At 51.9% G+C, this 17,305-nt stretch overlaps 1 protein-coding gene across 5 annotated transcripts in view; it reads right to left on the minus strand.

Annotated features, from left to right (window-relative positions):
• Positions 1 to 17,305, minus strand: part of Klhl29 (kelch like family member 29) — a 279,732-nt gene that overhangs the window by 148,684 nt on the left and 113,743 nt on the right. For 2 of the 5 annotated variants that reach the window (XM_078029610.1, XM_078029608.1), the window contains exon 1: positions 11,184 to 11,661. The exons of 1 other annotated variant lie outside the window; for it this stretch is intronic. In XM_078029610.1, the coding sequence (XP_077885736.1) occupies positions 11,184 to 11,462 (279 nt within the window). In that variant the 5' untranslated portion in view covers positions 11,463 to 11,661. 2 more of the 5 variants (XM_078029609.1, XM_078029611.1) reach the window with 2 other exon arrangements.

Here is a 17,305-nt window from a genome sequence, read left to right on the forward strand (position 1 = left end):
TGTCTCGACAAAAGGACCCTGGGCATTCAGGAAGGACACTTGTCACTGAAAGGGGCGTCACTCGGAGACAGCCTCTTTTCTAAACCTTTGTCTTAAGGATCAGAAACGAAATCCTTGGCCCGACAGGGCACATGATGTCAAATTTTACAGGGGGCTGGAAGGCAGGCTCAAGACGTGGATTTTCACTGGGGTGGAATATATATATGGGGAATGTCACCGTCCTAGCCATGTTAAACGTTCATGTCAGGGGCACTCATTCCCGGGCACAGTTCTCCATACCGGGCAACCATCACTGTTACCCATTTCTGGAGACTTTGCATCTTCTGGAGCTGAATGTCCTCGCTTAGTAGACTGTACCCTCCCTCCCCAGGCCCTGGCCACCGCCACTCTGCTCCCATCTCCATGAATTTGATTTTTCCACGTGCCCCATGTCAGGGAGATCAGACAACGTTTTTCCTGCTTATGTCACTTTAGCCTAACGTCACAAGGGTCATCTTTGTTATGATGTTTATCCGTGAATATTTATCCTTCCTTGCTGAGGCGGGATGATATTCCTAGGTGTCTCTGTGCCACATGTGTTTATCCATCCATTCCTATACTGATGGAAAACCGGCTCTTTCTCCCTATTGGCTTCTCGGATGGGTGCACCAATCTCAGAGTGGCTTTGAGTTTCACACTGATTTAAAGCTCAGCCCCTCTGGTGGGAGGAGACCCCACTTCAACCCCTCCAGGCTTGACTCTGACGTCTTCAGCGGCAGGCCAGGGCGGGGTCTCAGGGGAAGACGGGGAGGTACCTTATGCACTAGGCCCAGCTCAGGACCGAAGGGATTACAGGGGCTGTCCAGGAAAGGACAGGACACGCTGGCTTTAGCCTCCCACTAAAGAGGCAAGACCACAGGAAGACCAGAACAGGCCCCGGTGCCCAGTTTATCTGCTTAGACTGCACTTTTTTTTTCTTTTTCTTTTTAAATAATTAATTTTATGGAGGTATAATCTGTATAAGGTGACTGTTCAGATCTGGAGCATAGTTGATGAGTTCTAACAAACATATGTACCCACCACCCCAATTAAGAAAGATACAGACTGTTTCCAGAAGGTTCCTTTGTGCCAGACTGCATTTCCATAGCCTCTCTTATAGCTGGCTGATGCGCTGCAGCTCCCAAGGGCTGAAGGGCTGAAGAAACCTGTTGGTGGTTCAAAGCTGTGAAATCCAAGATGCCTTCATCTCCAAGTTGGCCACAAAAGACACTTTTTAATTTCTACTTCTGCAACTGATTAGCCACCCACAGTAGCCTGGCAAGGGAAGGCTTGAAGCCCTGGATCCCAAAGCAGATGAGGTGACCTCAGCTTCGCTCAGTAACTCAAAACACATTTACTCTACAAGTTGGGCTCAAACTCTCTTTCTGGGCCACGCATGGGGCTGGGAAATGCCTTTAGGAAGTGGTTCCTAAAGGTAAGAGGTTCTGTGCGGCAGGGGACATTCTGAGCAGAATAGAAGGGAGAACGACCTCCAGGCTGGAACACAAGTTAGCATCTTGGGATGCCTCAAAGAAACCCGTGCTCTGGCTGAGGCTGATAAACAAGGTGTCTTGGAGATGGGGTTTCCAGCTGGCCATTTAAAAAGCACGCACAAGATTTCGACAGAAGACTGGGGAGACATGGGGTGTCAAGAAAGACACCAGGAATAAGAACAATGATTTCTCGAATGCCTATCAAGTATCAGGCATTGGGCTAGATGTTGTGGGTACACGGCTTTGTTGAATCCACAGGGGATGCTGATGAGGTGGACCCTACAGAGAAGTCCTACTAGCACAGTGTGGCCAGTGACATCCCAGGTTCACAAAGCCCGAGGTCTGGATGGTTGCCAAGTCCCACTCCACGTTGTCCTGTGTACCGTGCTGGGGGGAGAAGTGCGCTAAAACGGAAGAATTAGGTGCTGTCCAGTGGGGAGGTGGAAGGGTCTTACGGCTACCCTGGTGGCATTCCAAAAACTGAGGTCTTTCAGTGACGGGTGCTTTCTCAGTTTGTTCAAATTTTAATTAAAATAGCAGGAGCAGTATTACACACACAAAAAGACCTGTGAAAATGCTGCCTTGTGTACACACAGATTTCTCTTTCCTTTAATGCCCTAGGAAAATCTCATGTATTTAAAATAAAGTTAATTAGGAAAATTGTTTTTTTTTCCCTCCTAAAAGCAGTCTTATTTATATAAAATAGCCTAAACTAGGTTCACAAAGGTTGAAAGCAGAGTTGGTTTGTAATTAGTATCCTGACTGCCCATGAGTGTGGACAGCGGGTGATCATAAGGAAATTCTGTTCTTTCCATTTCTGTAAATGCCCTCAATTCTTATTTATACAGCTGGCCTCTTGAGACAGGGCAGTCCTCAGACTATCACACACGTTGTCTCCTTTGCCTTTACCCAACCAGGCCCAAACGCACCTCCCTACTGGGAGCACCCAGGTCTCTCTGGCTACTACCTGCTGGCCAGGGCACAGGTACCCAAGAGGGACACAGAAGCTGTGCCCATGCTCTGGACTCCCTGGCCTGCCGCCTAACTCCTGGGAGAAGCTCACATATTCTCTGACACCAAAGGCCACGTGTCCTGCTGGGCGGGGAACCTGGCCCAGAACCTGCTGACTGGCTCCCCAAAGTGGGGAGAACCCCAGCCCACTTTTTAAGTGAGTTTTCATTTTCCTACTCTCTTGAAAGGAGCTCTCTGAAAGATGGATACCCCTGGATCCAAGGGTCCACATCACCCCACAGACGCTGGAATGGCCAGTGGGCAGCCACAGCAGAAGGGACAGTATTGTACACATGTGTGTACAACTGCACCCACACCCATGTGCCCTCTTACACACTCACCCTACACACACTCACGTACACACACGGTTTCTCTGCTGCCTTTGGACAGCCATGCCTGCGGCGGGTGTTTGTCTTCTGCCCAAGTATCTCCAAACCACTCTGTGCCTGGGAAGGACTGGCCGCTGGTTGGCAGAAAACCTCCTGAGCTGCCAGAAGACCTGCCATGCAGCACCTCGCTTCCTGGGCTCAGGGGTCTCTGAGCTGCAGAGACAGAGAGGGGCCCTCCCTTGCTCCCGGGACCTTCTTACTGCCAGCTGGGTCCCGCCTCTGCCCACGTGCACACGCAGCTGCGGGGGCTGCCTCCCTTCTCAGCAAAAGTTCAGCTCTCTGCAGTTGGCACCTGGAACCAGGCCAAAGCTCCTCTTTCCCTCCCAGGGCTCCTCCATTTGCAAAGGCCTACGAAAACAGCCTCCCAGCCCTGAGCCTCCTCGCTGAGCAGGGGTGGGGTGGCTGACACTGGGCACACGCCTCCTTCTGCCTCTCGGGCCACCCACAGAACCTCTAGACTTGTTGGGCTTCCCTGCCCCCAGGCCTCAGTTCCAAATTAAGATGATCCCACGGTCTTGTCACTACTGTGGTTCATTCTTGAAAGGAGAGTCTCATTCAGCCTTGAAAGAAAATGAAATCGAGATTTGAACATTGGAACGAGACCGAGGCTAACCCTGGTGATGTGATCCCTCCAACACCCGCTGGCAATGGCCTGGGTCTCGCCCAGGGCGCAGGAAGCAGCTTGTGACACAGAGGGTGTGTGGGCCCGCCACACGCCGCGCAGGCTCCCCAGACTCCGTTCCGCTGTGAGCCAAGCACACCGCAACCCGAGTTACTCTGCCTGCCTGCCAGGGAGCTGCTGCTCTCTGGGTTCTGCAGGCGGAGGCCGTTACAGGGAGCTAATAGGGTTTTAAATTTGTTTTTAAATTTTATAATGCAATTGATCAAATTCAGCGTCTGAGCACAGCACTCGTGTTCAGACCAGGAGGCACATGCCACACTGGCCCCTGATCGCCCCCACCCTACTCGAAAGGAAAGGTTAACCCTTCAGGTAACTACCTGGCTTACCAAATGGCACAGCTTCTGGCCTGTTTTGTCACCTTGCTGAGGTCCCTTTTTGGGGTGCTACCAGGGAGTCACCATGACTTGGTTCTGTCAGGTCCACGTCTGTTATGGGACATGGGGAAATGCCCCTGCAGAAAAGTGAAGGTGAACAGCACAGCCCGGGGATGAGGGACGGCCGTGAGCTCATTTCTGCTATTTTTTCCCAGAAGGATTTCCTTTAAGGACGTGTTCGGCTGAACTTAGGATCATTATTGTAACTTGGGATCAGTTGCTGCCAAATTGGAAATAAGTGAGATTTATGGGACCTCAGCTTTGTGAAGAACGTCTCAGGTGTCAGGACTTGTACCAGATCGTCCCTATAGCCAACTGCAGTCAATCTTGCCTTTCTATTAAGCTTTAATGAGCGTCCTCAGTTCTAGGGAAAGTTCCGGAACAGTTATTGCTGGCTAGTGAAATCTTACTGGTCCCAGAGCAGGCTGCGATAAAGCAGCTCTTTCCTGGTGGCTTTGATGGCAGGGCCTTCAGCTCACTAGAGCCATAGAGCCCCAGTGTTGAAGGGTCCCTTGCCTGGCACCAGCTGGCAGAACACCATGGCTGGCTTTTGTCCTGATGAGGGACGGCAGTGTTGAGCCTCAGGATCAGACAGGCCTGAGTTTGTCTGCTTGTGCAATATCCAGGGCAAAAAGCTCAGCACACACGTTTTTAGTTCACAGAGCCCCTAGTGGCTGGGCTTTGGCCCCAGAGGTCTGGCTCCCATGTGTCCATGGCATTGGGTCACAACTTATACGAGGTTTGTCTGTACTGGTAACAAGGAGCAGAAAGGCTTTCAGCCAGGCTTCTACCTGGTCCTGAGACAGTCCCAGCTCTTTCTGCACCTCACTGAGCATCCTGGAGGCAATCTGTACATTACACTTGTTCAAATGAACAGACCCCAGATAGAAAATCCCCCCTTCTTAGAAGCCACACACCCAGTGAAACACTTTGTACTAAACTCTTGGGGGACTTTTGCCCATGCCTGTGCCTTTCCAGACAGAGCTCAGTGCCCTGTCTGCATAGCTTCAGACCTCTGACTTCTAACTTCCTGCCAGAAAAGCAGAGGTGGCCCTGGCTCCCAGAGCAGATTCAGAAACAGATGCTAAGAACTGGGCCCAGGTGGGCTGCTGAGTGGGCAGGGCGGGGCTGGGCAGGGCCGAGGGAAGGGCTTCTTAAGGTGATGGGAGTCTTTTTGTATTCTAGGGCTCACTGGCTTCCAACTTGCTGCTTACTGCATTGAAAAATATTCCACACGATGGAGGAACTATTTTCCAAAACAAAATGCTAGTATTCATCAGGAGGCGCGGGCTGTGCAGTGTGAACAATTCACTTTCGTTAAGTACCATATGGCCGCTGGTAGGAAAACGCTAACATGTTTCAACAGTACAGCTGGGGTAGGGCTCCTTTATTCACCGTGCAGATGGCTCTAATTGACATCTCTCCTAAAACAGGTCTCCAGCATTTCTGCAGGATCATTAGAGTAATTAGTTATTAAATACCATCACCACTTTTAGAGAGGGGGTCTGATCTTTGGCAACATTCCACTGCGATGGAACTGACAGGCTGGGTGGGAGGCAGAGCCTGGGGAGGGTCCACGGCAGGACATGCTAGTTCCTCCGTCTCAGTGGCAAAGGCAGAGGAGGACAAGCCTATGCTAATTCCTAGACAACTCCCTGGAGAGAGCCCTGGCGGCCAAAGAGCTCTGCACCAGGGTTCCGGAGCTGGTTCAGCGTCTTAGCTGTGTGACCACCTGAGGTCCTTGATCACCCAGCCTTGATTTGTTCATCCCTTAAATGGGGAAACAGTCACAGCCCTCAGTGCTCTGCAGGGTTGGGGTTACGCAGTCAGGAGCACATGGAAAAGGGCCAGGTCTATGCTCTGCGGTGAACTGGTCCTGAGAGTTATTTGAGGCCCAGCTTAACCCATGCTCACCACTTCGGTAAGAGAGAGGCAGTGGCCTCTCAGGACTTGGACACACCTGAGATGCAGTGCCTGGGATGTGACAAATGAGCCTTCCTTATACTGTGACCAGAGCCCAGTCTGCAAATGCTGGCTACCCAGGCGGCCTCAGGAGGCTGTCCTGATGGACAGGCCCAGAGGTCAGTTTAGGAATGGGAGGCCTGGCCCAGACTCCATGACCCCAGAATCAGGCTCCCAGGTGGTGCTAGTCCAAGCTAGACACTGTGTGTCTCTAGATTATAACGACACTGTTCCTGAAACTGGGCCCTGACGATGATCAAGATATACAAGAAAACAGCCCCAACATCTGCCCTTGCTCTCAAGTATGCTCATCCTGAGCCTATGCTTGGGGGCGATAACGTTGGAGGGACGAGAAGGGGAGGAAAATGAGCAGACTGACCCCTTTCTCATGGGTCAAACATACAGGGATTCTGAAAAACCACATGGTGGTGTCCACAGTGGTAGCATGAACCCTAAAGCCATTTGAGACTAAAAGGAGCTCTCCACCCTAGTTCTATGTACTTGGGTCCCTGATCCAGCCACAGGGGATCCAAAATTCATGTTAGGTATTTATCTCCCAACAGTGGTGGGAGGAAGGGATGTATTGGAAGGTGTTGAGGTTACAAGGGCTCCACCCTTTCAAATGGATTAATGTCATCGTGAGACAAGGAAGTCACTGAGTGAGCGAGCTCCTGGAAAAAGATAGGTTTCGCTCCCTCCCCTCTCTCTTTGCTCCCGTGCTTTCTGCCATGGGATGATATGGCAAGTGCCAGCACCTCGGCATTTGACTTTTCAGTCTCTGGAATCATAAGAATTAAATTTCTATTGTTTACCAAACAACTAGTTTGTGGGGTTTTGTTACATCAGCACAAAACGAACTAAGACACTAGGTATTAACTCCAAAGAAAAGTTCTTAGAGACAACAGGCAGGCACGGGTTAGAGGCCCATGGGAATCACGTCCACATCAGACACTTTGGGGTCCACTCAGTCACTCCAAGGCTCAAGTACCTGCCCTGCCTCAGCCAGCCTTCAGACTCAGCTCTCCCTGAATATTCTGGTCACCACACCACACTTGCAGACAGCCCTTTCTCAGTGGCCAACGACAGCACTGCAAATCACACTACTTTTGCAGAAAAGGATGGTCTGGGGATGTGTGCCCCTAGGATTTCTTCCAGAAAGTAAATACATGTATCCAGGGGTAATACGGTTTAGGAAATAGCCTTCACTTCAAGCTCATTCCCCATTGATTGAGGGTTAATAGCATGGCATTATTAGTTTAATTTCACAGTCTAATCAGTTTCCTGCTTTATTGATCGAAGGACTTGGAGCAATTGTAATTTTGTGAGGCTGAAAGGTAAAACTGTCAGCTAAGGAAATAAAGCCAGGTGACTCTCTGAACTCAGAGGCCACACAAGGGAGCCCCTGGCCTCGTCTTCCAAACAGCTCACTTGACACGGGCCATGACACTCAGAGGCCCCCTCTGTCTCCCACAGGTGAAGCTCAGGAGGGCCCGGTGTGTCCCAATCTCATGCAGTGAGTCACTAACCAGTTCTGGAAATGAAGACCAGCCTTGGAAACAGCACTTTACCCCCGTGACACTCAAGCCCAAAGACACCTCCAGTGCCATTCTGAGCCCCCAACTAGCCCGGGGCCTCATTGTTAAACACCCTCTGTCAGCAGGGCCCCATCTGTGCAATGGAAAAAAAATTTTTTTTTGTCACTTTTTCAAATCAGAATAGAAACAATTTTTAGTCTATAATTATCATTTCTTTTCTCAACAGACAAATGTTTCCTTTTAAATTGTAGGGCGGAAAAGCAAAGAACAACATTTTAAACCAAAAAGAAAGACTAAAATTAATTTCCTCTTTACAGAAAAATAAAGTACAACAGCTCCAAGAAGCCAGCCTTTTTCTTTTTCCAAAAGAGCAACAAAGGCAGCATTGTATTCATGGCCACGGTTAATGTCCATTTTTGAGAAGCCAGTCCTGGAGAGACAGTAGTGACGGGGTGTGCGGACAAGTTTCTGGAGTCAAGTGGGCCAGCGGCACAGAGGCCTGGCACCCCTTTCTCCCAGAGGGGCCTGCTCCGCTCTTGGTGTCTGAGTTCACTCTGTATCAACCGCTGAGGTCCTCAGAGCCGGCTTGGGATTTATGGTCCTGGGGCTCAGGCTCAAGGCCTGGGCTCTGAGGAACCTTGGGATGTGAGTTCACCAACGGGGCCCTCAGTTTCCTCCTCTCTACAATGGGAGGGCTACTTGTTTTACAAGGTTGCTGTGGGCTATTCTGCCGCTCTCACCGGTCGGGACTAAGCAGCTTTTGTCTCAGCAGCCTCTGAGAGCCACTCAGATGCTCTCTAGGCCACAGACTCTCTGTCCTGCTAGCAGGCCACGGAGTTGCCGACACATGCGTGCACAGGACCGGGTGGCACCCCAGCGCCTGCCCTCAGCCACTACTTGATGAACCAAGGGCCACCTCCAGGGCTGTGCTCGGGGGACTCCTCTGGTTCCATGGGAGGCATAAGCGTGAGCCAACCCTGGAAGAGAGGAGAAATGGGTCCTATTTAAGGAGCTGAAAGAAGTTCTGTGTGGCTGGCGCCAAGTCTACTCAGGCGATGAAGCAGAAGGCAGGAAGGAAGCAAGTTTGCTCTGGGTGAGGAGCGTCCAAGGCCTGGGAGTCCAAAGGAGAGTGGTTTCAGAACAGGCCAACGAAGGTCCAAGGCCCCATCCCCGCTCCCAGTCCCCAGGCTCCTCCACAGGGAAGAAGGCATCACACGTGTCCGCAAAGGCACCGTGTGCGTGGTCACTGCTCATCTGACTAGTGTAGACCTCAGCATAAAACCCTTCAGGGACTCCCCAGTACCCAGAGCTGTGCTGGTAAGTGTTTCACGCCTGGCTTGGTGGCTGGGCCCGAGGAGACGGAATCAAAAACACCCAGACCCTGATGAGCAGTGCTCGCCAGACTCGGCTGTAGAGATCCTCCCACTGCAACCATTTTCACGATGCCACCAAACGCGGGACTGGAAAGAGACATTAACAACAGGCTCCCGATGCTGGGCCAGGCCAGTTCCAGCCCCCGCTCATCTCACCTGAGCAGTTCACTTGTGAACTGGGGGATGAAGATGCTGCTGTAAACCTGTTGTTGCTGCTGCTCTATGATCGGGGGGACCCCACGATGTTCTGCTGGGCAGAGAGCAGGGTGACTGGCCATCAGATCACCACGCTCTTCTGTCTCTGCTCTGATCATCAGACACCTCCCCTGACACTCGTGGTTTTTCACACCTAGTGCTACCTGGCACCCTCCGGGCTTACCTCCCGTGTCCCTGCAGAGCCCTCTGCACCAGCCTCATGTCTTTCTAGGTTCCTGGGTACAGTGTGGATTGTCCCTGTTTCCAGCTGAGTGAAAATCTCGAAGCCCCTCTGCTGCCCTCGGCAGTCCCTGGCCGCACCTGTGTGTCCCTCAAGGCTGCTCTCTGCTCCTCCTCCTCTGTGACTTCTCCTGGGCATGTCCTGGCCACCCTGCATCTGTGGGTGATGCACTACTAAGTGCACATGGGCATGCCCCAGACTCATTGCACACTCTGTGCACCTTCCTGGTAGAAGGATGACTCCAGAACTTTCTAGACTCCTCATGATGAGCTCACAATTCAAGATTCTTCCTGACTTGTCTTTCCTACAGGCCTTTCCCTGCCTCTCAAGGAAGCAGAGGAGGGCAAGCTTTAGTGTCCAATACCTGTGCTTCTCAGGACAAAATGGCCGAGGGCCCAAGGATCATGGAGGCGTCACTTGCCATGGTCAGGCCAGACCAGAACCATGGCAAAGTTGCACTGGGAGGGAGCTTTGTGCTGGCCCCGGGCTGCAGTCAGACTTGGGGCTGAGACACTGATCACTGTACTGAGCCCAACAGGTGGAAAAGGCAACTGGGCATCCTGTGCACCTGATAGCTTTCTAAAAATAGCTGGCCGGTCGGTGGCTGGCTCTGCAGGATCTCTTTGGGTAGGTCAGGGGCTGGGGCTCATGGCCCACTAAGTTTCAGAGAAGGGAGGCAAGTCCTGGTTCCATACCTTACCCTTCCTAGACAAAGCCAATGCCCTGCCTCAGCTGGACATGCAAGACCCAGACAGGGTCCAGGTCCTGGCTGTGCATCGATATCCCCTCAGCTCTGTCTCAAGCCTGGCCGGGAGGAACTGTCCATTGGCTGCTGGTCATGTGGGAGAGGAAAGGAGTTGGGGCATGAGCAGATGCCAGAGGGCCCTGGGCACAGCTCCTTCTTGGCCAAGGGACCCGAGTACACAGACATTCTTCTCAGACCAAGGCTCTGACAGCATTGAACAGAAATGTCATGGTCTGTAGCCACGTGGTGGAGCAGAAAACAAGGAAAGAGGAAACAGATCCTCTGGGCCAAGCCCCAAAAGTCGCCTTTGCCCTCCCGACCATGCAGCTTCGGGACAAGCAGTGGGCCACGGAACAAAGGGAAAGTTCTTCTCTTCCAGGCACAGACCCGGCCCTAACCCGTATCCTCAGAGCCGGGTCGTCTTTGTTTCTTTTTGTTTTTTGTTTTTTTCCTCCCTCCTACGTGTCTAGGCAGGAATACTTAGCTCCCAGCACCTTGAAGTCATGCCTTTGGCCTCCCTTCCCGGCACCAGCACCATGGCTTACCTGGGTTGCTCAACTGGCTCAGAGAAATCGTTAAAAAATAAATCACATTAATCAAAAGCAACAGTATGTATTCTTATGAGCCAGAATGTCATCAAATTCTGGAGATCACTCAGACATCCAGCTGAGAACCAAAGTCTAAGAGAGTTTGGATAAACAGTTACAGGAAGAAAACCTACTTTCAAGTAAGATCTCCAGCAAATGTCAGTGGCCTCCCTTCCCACTTAGAGCAAGACTCCCATTCTGCTGAGAAGAGAAGTGCAAGGCTTTTGTTTTCCACAACATTTTTATACCAAATGCCCTCCTCTCCCTGTGAAGTCCTTCAGCAACTTTGGGACTTTTAAACCCGGCTTTCTTATTGGAGACTTGGAAAGAACACACAGCACTGCTTGTCCCCAAAGGGCTGGCGAAGGCAGTGAAGAGAACCCACGGAGACAGGGAGGTCCCCCCTGCCGCCTGGTCCTTCCACTGTCCCCAGCCCCTCTCTGAACTGAAGACCACAAACACCTGTGCACACATTCCTCCTGGGACCGGGCCGAGATCATGTTGCTGAAATGTGACGCCCTGCTCCCTCCTGCCAGCCATGTGGCCACCCTGGCACCAGGGCCCACACAGTCACCCACCCGTGAGCTGCGAACATCCGTCACCGTGACTTGCAGCTGCTTCTCCCCTCGGCACCTCTGGAGTCCAGGGCAGGTCGGCACAGCATCTCCGGGCCTCATGCCTCCGGAGCCTTCTTCAGCACTCGGAGTCAGGGAGGAAGGCCCCGTGGGGACCGCGCCCCTGCCATCTCTTCTGCCCTCCCTCCAGCTCTGGGTTTGGTGTAGTGGAAAGAGATGCAGATGAGAGCTGGGCACTTGGGGTAGGGCGGACTCTGACACTTTCCAGCACAGACCCAACATGCCACCTCCCCCTGAGCTTGGCCTTCTCTCATCTGCCTCACAGGGGTGGTTGGGGATAAAAAAAAAAAAAGCCCCGGATGGGGAGGAGCTTCAGAAAAGTCAATCTTGTAACAAATCCATTCTTGTTACAGAGCCACACCGAGGTGTCCAGGCAAGCCCCCCAAAGAGGCAGGAGCCTGCCCCACGGACCTTCTCTTTATAAATAAGTACTTACTTCAAGCTTCCTGCTTCCTCTTTGGTAAAAGGAATTGTAGAAGCGTGCCAGGCCCGAGCAGGACAAACAGTGAATAATCGCTTAGAAGACAAGCCTGTTGAAATGAGACTTTGCTGGGGACAAGGTCGGCTGGCAGGCTTGGCCTATAAATCACTATGCTCTCCTTGGCGTATTGGCTCTGCAGAGATGAACTTGGCTGGACTCGGACGTTTCATAGCTCCTACGACTGTACTCTGCACACAGTAGGCTTTTGGCCATTGTTTGGTGGACCGAATAACTGAGAAGGCAGCTGGACAGGAGAAAGGGACAAAGCTGTGTCCCCCCTCAAATTGGAGATTGGATATGTGAAGCCCAGGTAAGGGAAGAAATCCAAACCAGTCAGTCCAAGCTCCAGTCTCCACAGGATGGCAGCTCACCCCGCCAGCCTCAGCTGAAAGGGATTCAGGGGGAACCCACGGAGGTTAGAATTAACACACTTCCCGTATTATGCTACAGCAGCGATAAGCCTACAATCTTAGGGTTTTCTTCACGAGACTCCAGCATTCTCTGGTTTTCCTTATCAGCACCGACAAGAACCCCCTAGTTTAGCATTTATGTCCTTCGCTTTAGAATGGAGGCTGGATCCTAGGAGGTTGGGAAACTCTCTGGGGCACATACCTGAGCTCCGTTATTGTTCTCCCCTCTGCCCCAGCCCACATGCCCTGAGTTACCACTGACTGGCACCCAGGGGGCATGTGTTGGGATCTGGAAATTTGCTGAATAAAGTGTAAACTGGTGCTGGAAAAGGACCCAGTGGAAGTTACAATGCCTCTGCCTTCCTACCTCCTGCGGTTCCGGAAGCTGTGCCCCTCCCCCCAGATGCTAGGGTTCTGACCCAGCCCTCCAGATCCAGCTGCAACACTTGCTCATGTGGACAGACCCTTGGGGCCTGCAGTCAGCATGGCGAAGTTGAGTCCACAAAAGTCCACATGTTCACAAGGGCACTTGTCACCTCTGTGGGTGGCTGGGGAGAATGCTGCATGTCCATCCGATGGTAGATGGAACCACGTGATGGCAGATTTGGCTTCAAGATGGTAGATGACTTTACTTCATCTGAAGCATGTTGCCGCTGGACTTAGGAATAAGAACTAGATGTCTGGACCCAGGGTGTGGCTTCCCTCCCCAGGGGCTGGATCCTGAGTTTCTAATCTGGTCCTTCAAGACCTTGGGTGCCTTCGGTGCTACCAGCCCACTCGGTGGGAAGAGAACCCCACCTTCCTGCCCCACTTGGACATTTTTTTTTTTCTGATTAGACTTCAGAATAGGTAAAAGTTTTTCCTCAAATCTTCCCAGAAATAAGAATAGACATCCTGGGGCCAAGGGTGTAGTTAGTGGTAGAGTGCTGGCCTAACTCGCATAGGCCCTGGGTTTGACCCCCAGTGCTGGAAAAAAAAGAAAAGAAAAGAAAGAAAGAAAGAAAGAAAGAAAGAAAGGGCAACAAAAACCCCCCAAACAACCATCCTTCCTTTATTCCAAAATATAACCAAAATTCAAGTAGCCATCCAACAAAGCCTTAGAGCAAACCTGAGGACATCACAGTGCAGAAGCTCAGTGTTCACAGAGGAGCCCCAGCAGTCTATTTCATGGCCTATGAGAGCTCCTTTGCACACAATTCTAACAAGCATGTCGGGTGTGTGTGTGTGTGTGTGTGTGTGTGTGTGTGTGTGTGTGTGGAGAGGTGCTGTTGTTTCAGGAAAGTTTAGTGGATGAGAATGAGGGGAGGCAGAAAGACTGAAAAGCAGGTGCATAACCTCAGCCAGAACCAGGAGCTTTGGTCATTTTGTTCAGGGGCCAATGGCCTAACTAGCTCTATGAGACCAGAGCACTGACCTGTAGCTGCAGAACAAACACCACCCTCAGGGCTCAGGTCAGTTTAACGCACAGGCTTTGGAACCCAACTGTGCCTTTTATCTTGGCTCTGATATTTATCATCTGCATGTCCTCAAACAATCTGCTTAAACTTTTCGGGTCTGATCCCTTCCAAGAAATGGGGAAACAAGTGATTCCTCCTCTTAGCTATGGGAAGGATGCCTAGAAGGTGTTTAGTGCCTGGGCTGAGCGGAGGATGCACCCTTCATCCAACATGCCTTGGGAGAAGGGCGAGAGTAAGTGGCTCCCTCCAGACAGATTTATCCAACAGTTGAAAGAAAAGAAGGTTAGGGTTTGATGGGATTAAAAGCCAAAGAGAGGAAGACCTAGAGGAGAAGCCAAAGGAAGCAACTGTGAAGGTGAGGAATGCAGGCAGGCACAGCCCACCATCTCAACAAATATTTCCCAGGTGCCAAGCACGGGGAGGGGCTTGGTGTGTTTGATCTAGCTTTGCCCTCCTGGCTTGGCTGCCGCTATTATAAACTCCATTTGCAGAGGATAGATCTTGCACAGGAGTAAAGACCCTCTTCCAAGCTGACATAGTTCATAAGTGCTATTCAGACACAGAATTGTCTGCTCCAAAGCTGGGTTCTTTCTCCAGGTAGGGTGCAAGAGAGCAGCCTGGCCTGAGTAGCCCTGGAGCTCACGCCTACCCAGCTGGCCCTGATGCCAGCAGATGGGCCTAAGGGCAGGCCACACCTGTGGCTTCAGCACACTCCAGCACACTGGACTCTCAGATCCTTTTGGGAAGGGGCATCCATTCTACCAGAGGTGTGTGACATGGATAATAGAAAAGAAAAACTACCTGAAGATTTCCAATGCATGAACGTCTGTGTGGGAGCAATCTGTCCTTCCATGTGCAGGTAAGGCTAGCCATCAGGGTTTGGGCCCAGAGCCTGCTCCCGGGGTCCTTCAGGCTTGTCAAAGGGAGAGTCCCCTGGGGGAGCCCCCCTGCAGCAGTCCCATCTCACCTCACTCCCTACAAACATCTCACCCAGGCTCTTTGCCCTACATACCAGGCAGAAATGGGACAGCATCACACAGGACATCCTAACCATCAGGGCTGTGTCTGAGCTAGGGATAGCCAAAGAAAAACTATCTACAAATATGGAAATACTCTGCCTTTGTAAAATGTGGGCAGCAATCAGAATTTGTAAACAGAGAAAAGTGACAATTGTTGAAACCCTACACGCATCCTGAACTCTGGTTTATGATAATGTAACATTTCCGGCAATAATATTCGGAAGGAAAGAGAGATGAAAATGGATTGAACTTTATTTGAGGATCGCAGCACTGTGACTGTGGGTCCTTTTGCTAAAACACAGAAGTATCCATAATGAGGATTTGTGTCGTACTAAGAAGAAACGTATGAAAAAGTGACCTTAAACTTGAATATGCTATGAAACAGGAGTAGTCCCCTCCCCTCCTGAAGTATGGGGTGTGTAAGTAGTGCACGGGATGAAAAGGCTTGTGTGATTCATCACCAGCACCCACCCTTCCCTGTGGGTTCTGATGGTCTCAGGCACAAGGAGATGTATCAGGCAGTGGCCTGACCTTGGCTTCTGGCCAGGGGTGGGGAATTCTAGGAGTCTGCTCCTGGATTCTGGCACAAGCAAATGGCTGCGAGTTTTGTTCTTCCTCTTTCCTTGCACCCTGCTCTGAGAGCCTTGCTTTTGCTTTCAGTAGTCAGAATTCAGAAAGCCAGATGGAAGGGCCCCCTCAGCTCCTTTCCCTGCAGCCTTCCCTTGCCCAGGTCAGGCAACTGAGGTCCTGGGAAGCTTGGGTACTTGCTCCAGATCCTGCAAAACTACCGATGTCAAACCTGACAAAACGACTCAGCATACATCCCACCAGCACCCCACTTCTAGCCTTGCCTGGGCTACAGTTTGTTTAGCAAGGGCCTTACCACCCCGGAGCTGGTCCCTGACTACATGCAACGAGGCTGAGAGGTCTTGAGCTTCACCCTGCTCTGCCTGCAACTGCTTACCTGGCTTCCCTCATAGGTGGATGACACCCCAAAGGGATTTATGCTGACACCCCCCCCTGCTGAAAGTCCCCACTTGGAGTGTCACCCCGTTCTGGACTAGGGTCAGGTTCTGTTGTGGACAGGCCTGGGCTAGGAGGGGTGGCAGCAGTTGCCTGGAGACCATGGTGCACTGGCCAGCGGGGTACTAGAGACAGCGGCATTCTGGGGCTAAGCTAGCAGGTGAGAATGCTCAGGAGGAGTGGATGTGATGGGGTGGGAGCTGTGGCCAGGGCCCTGGAGGGGTCTCCAAGGCTGGCAAGGGGGAGCTGGAGCTAGCTGCAAAAGTGTCCTGGGCAGGGGCCCAGCAAGTGGGTGGGCACTGGCCTGAGGGCAGAGGAGGAACAGGTCAGGCGGTCAGGGTCAGTATCCCCAGGGAGGTCCAGGCCTGTTTAGTGACCGCAGCTCCTGCCGCCGCCTCTGGGTATAGGCTCCAGGGAGCCCTAGAACAGTGCTGAGCCTGGAAGGTGCACCTCAGGCCACAGTCTGTCTGTGCAGGATCCCAAAGGCGAGCACGGTCTCCACATGTAGCAGTAGCCTTCCCAAGGCCCACGGACCAGGCCCTTTATCTGGCCTGGGGACTGCCTGGGGCAAGTCACTACTGCAAAGAAAGTGTTTCTCCAAGAGCTCAGAAGGACACAGAACACTGGCTGCATTTGATGCCTGGTCAGGGCATCCAGAGCCACTTTCTTGGGGGATGGCCACCTGATTTATGATATGGGGACAGGAGATAGGACTTACTATGGAGGGCAGAGTATGGCTGTGACCCAGGACCATGGACATGTTGGGTGGGCAGCTGTCTGCTGGGTCCAATGAGGACGAGCGCTGAGCACAGACAGAGCTTCGTGGATGGCCGAGAAGTGTCCCAGGCCTTGGTGCAGGCCAGAGGGTGCCAGGATGCACCCCAGGAGAGACAGTGCTGGGGACTGGGCGGAGAGAAAGCCCACATCAGGACAGAGGACACACAGAGGCTCCCTAGAGAGATGGCAGGGCCTGGACCTATCTTGGCAGGATTTCTGGGTTGTCTTTCGGGGCTAAGGAAGTGGCAGAAACACGGGCCAGAGTCGGAGTGCTGGGCTCAGCCGACAGGCAGTCAGGCCTGAGCGTTGGGGCCTCCGATGTAGCAGTGGGGTTTCCGCCTCTCACAGCTGTGCCACCTAATTTCTTTGGCCCAGATGCTGGCCTGCCCCAGAGGGCCACTGTGCTCTATCTGGTCCCAGTCTGCCAGGTGGGCTCAGCTTTTATGCCTTACTCCAAGTACGAAAAATAAAAACGGGTCATAGGAAAAGCCCCTGAGAATGTTGTACAACTCAAGGTCAAGGTCATGTGAGAAAAGGGTTAGAGGCATCTCTCGTAGTTCCTCCATTCTGGATCCTCACAGCGGGGCTGAGGATTTTGACTTGAGGCCAGAGCTTACACAAGCTAAATGGATGCGCCTCAAAGTCATGGGTGTGCTGGTAAAGAGACACATGGCACCTGCTCTTCAAGAGTAATAGTTAAAATAGTATTTGTAATTCCTACTTCTAAGCTACCCTTTATTGATCATTTATTATGAGCCACACATTATCTCATTTAATTCCCACAATAACCCTGCAAAATACAAATTCCTATTGTCTCCATTTTATAGATGAGAAAACTGAGATAAGGTAAAAAATAAACTATCCACGTAGTTGCTGACAGAAGCCTAATCAAAACCAC

Source organism: Ictidomys tridecemlineatus, chromosome 12 (assembly GCF_052094955.1).
Source record: "Ictidomys tridecemlineatus isolate mIctTri1 chromosome 12, mIctTri1.hap1, whole genome shotgun sequence".
NCBI lineage: Eukaryota > Metazoa > Chordata > Mammalia > Rodentia > Sciuridae > Ictidomys > Ictidomys tridecemlineatus.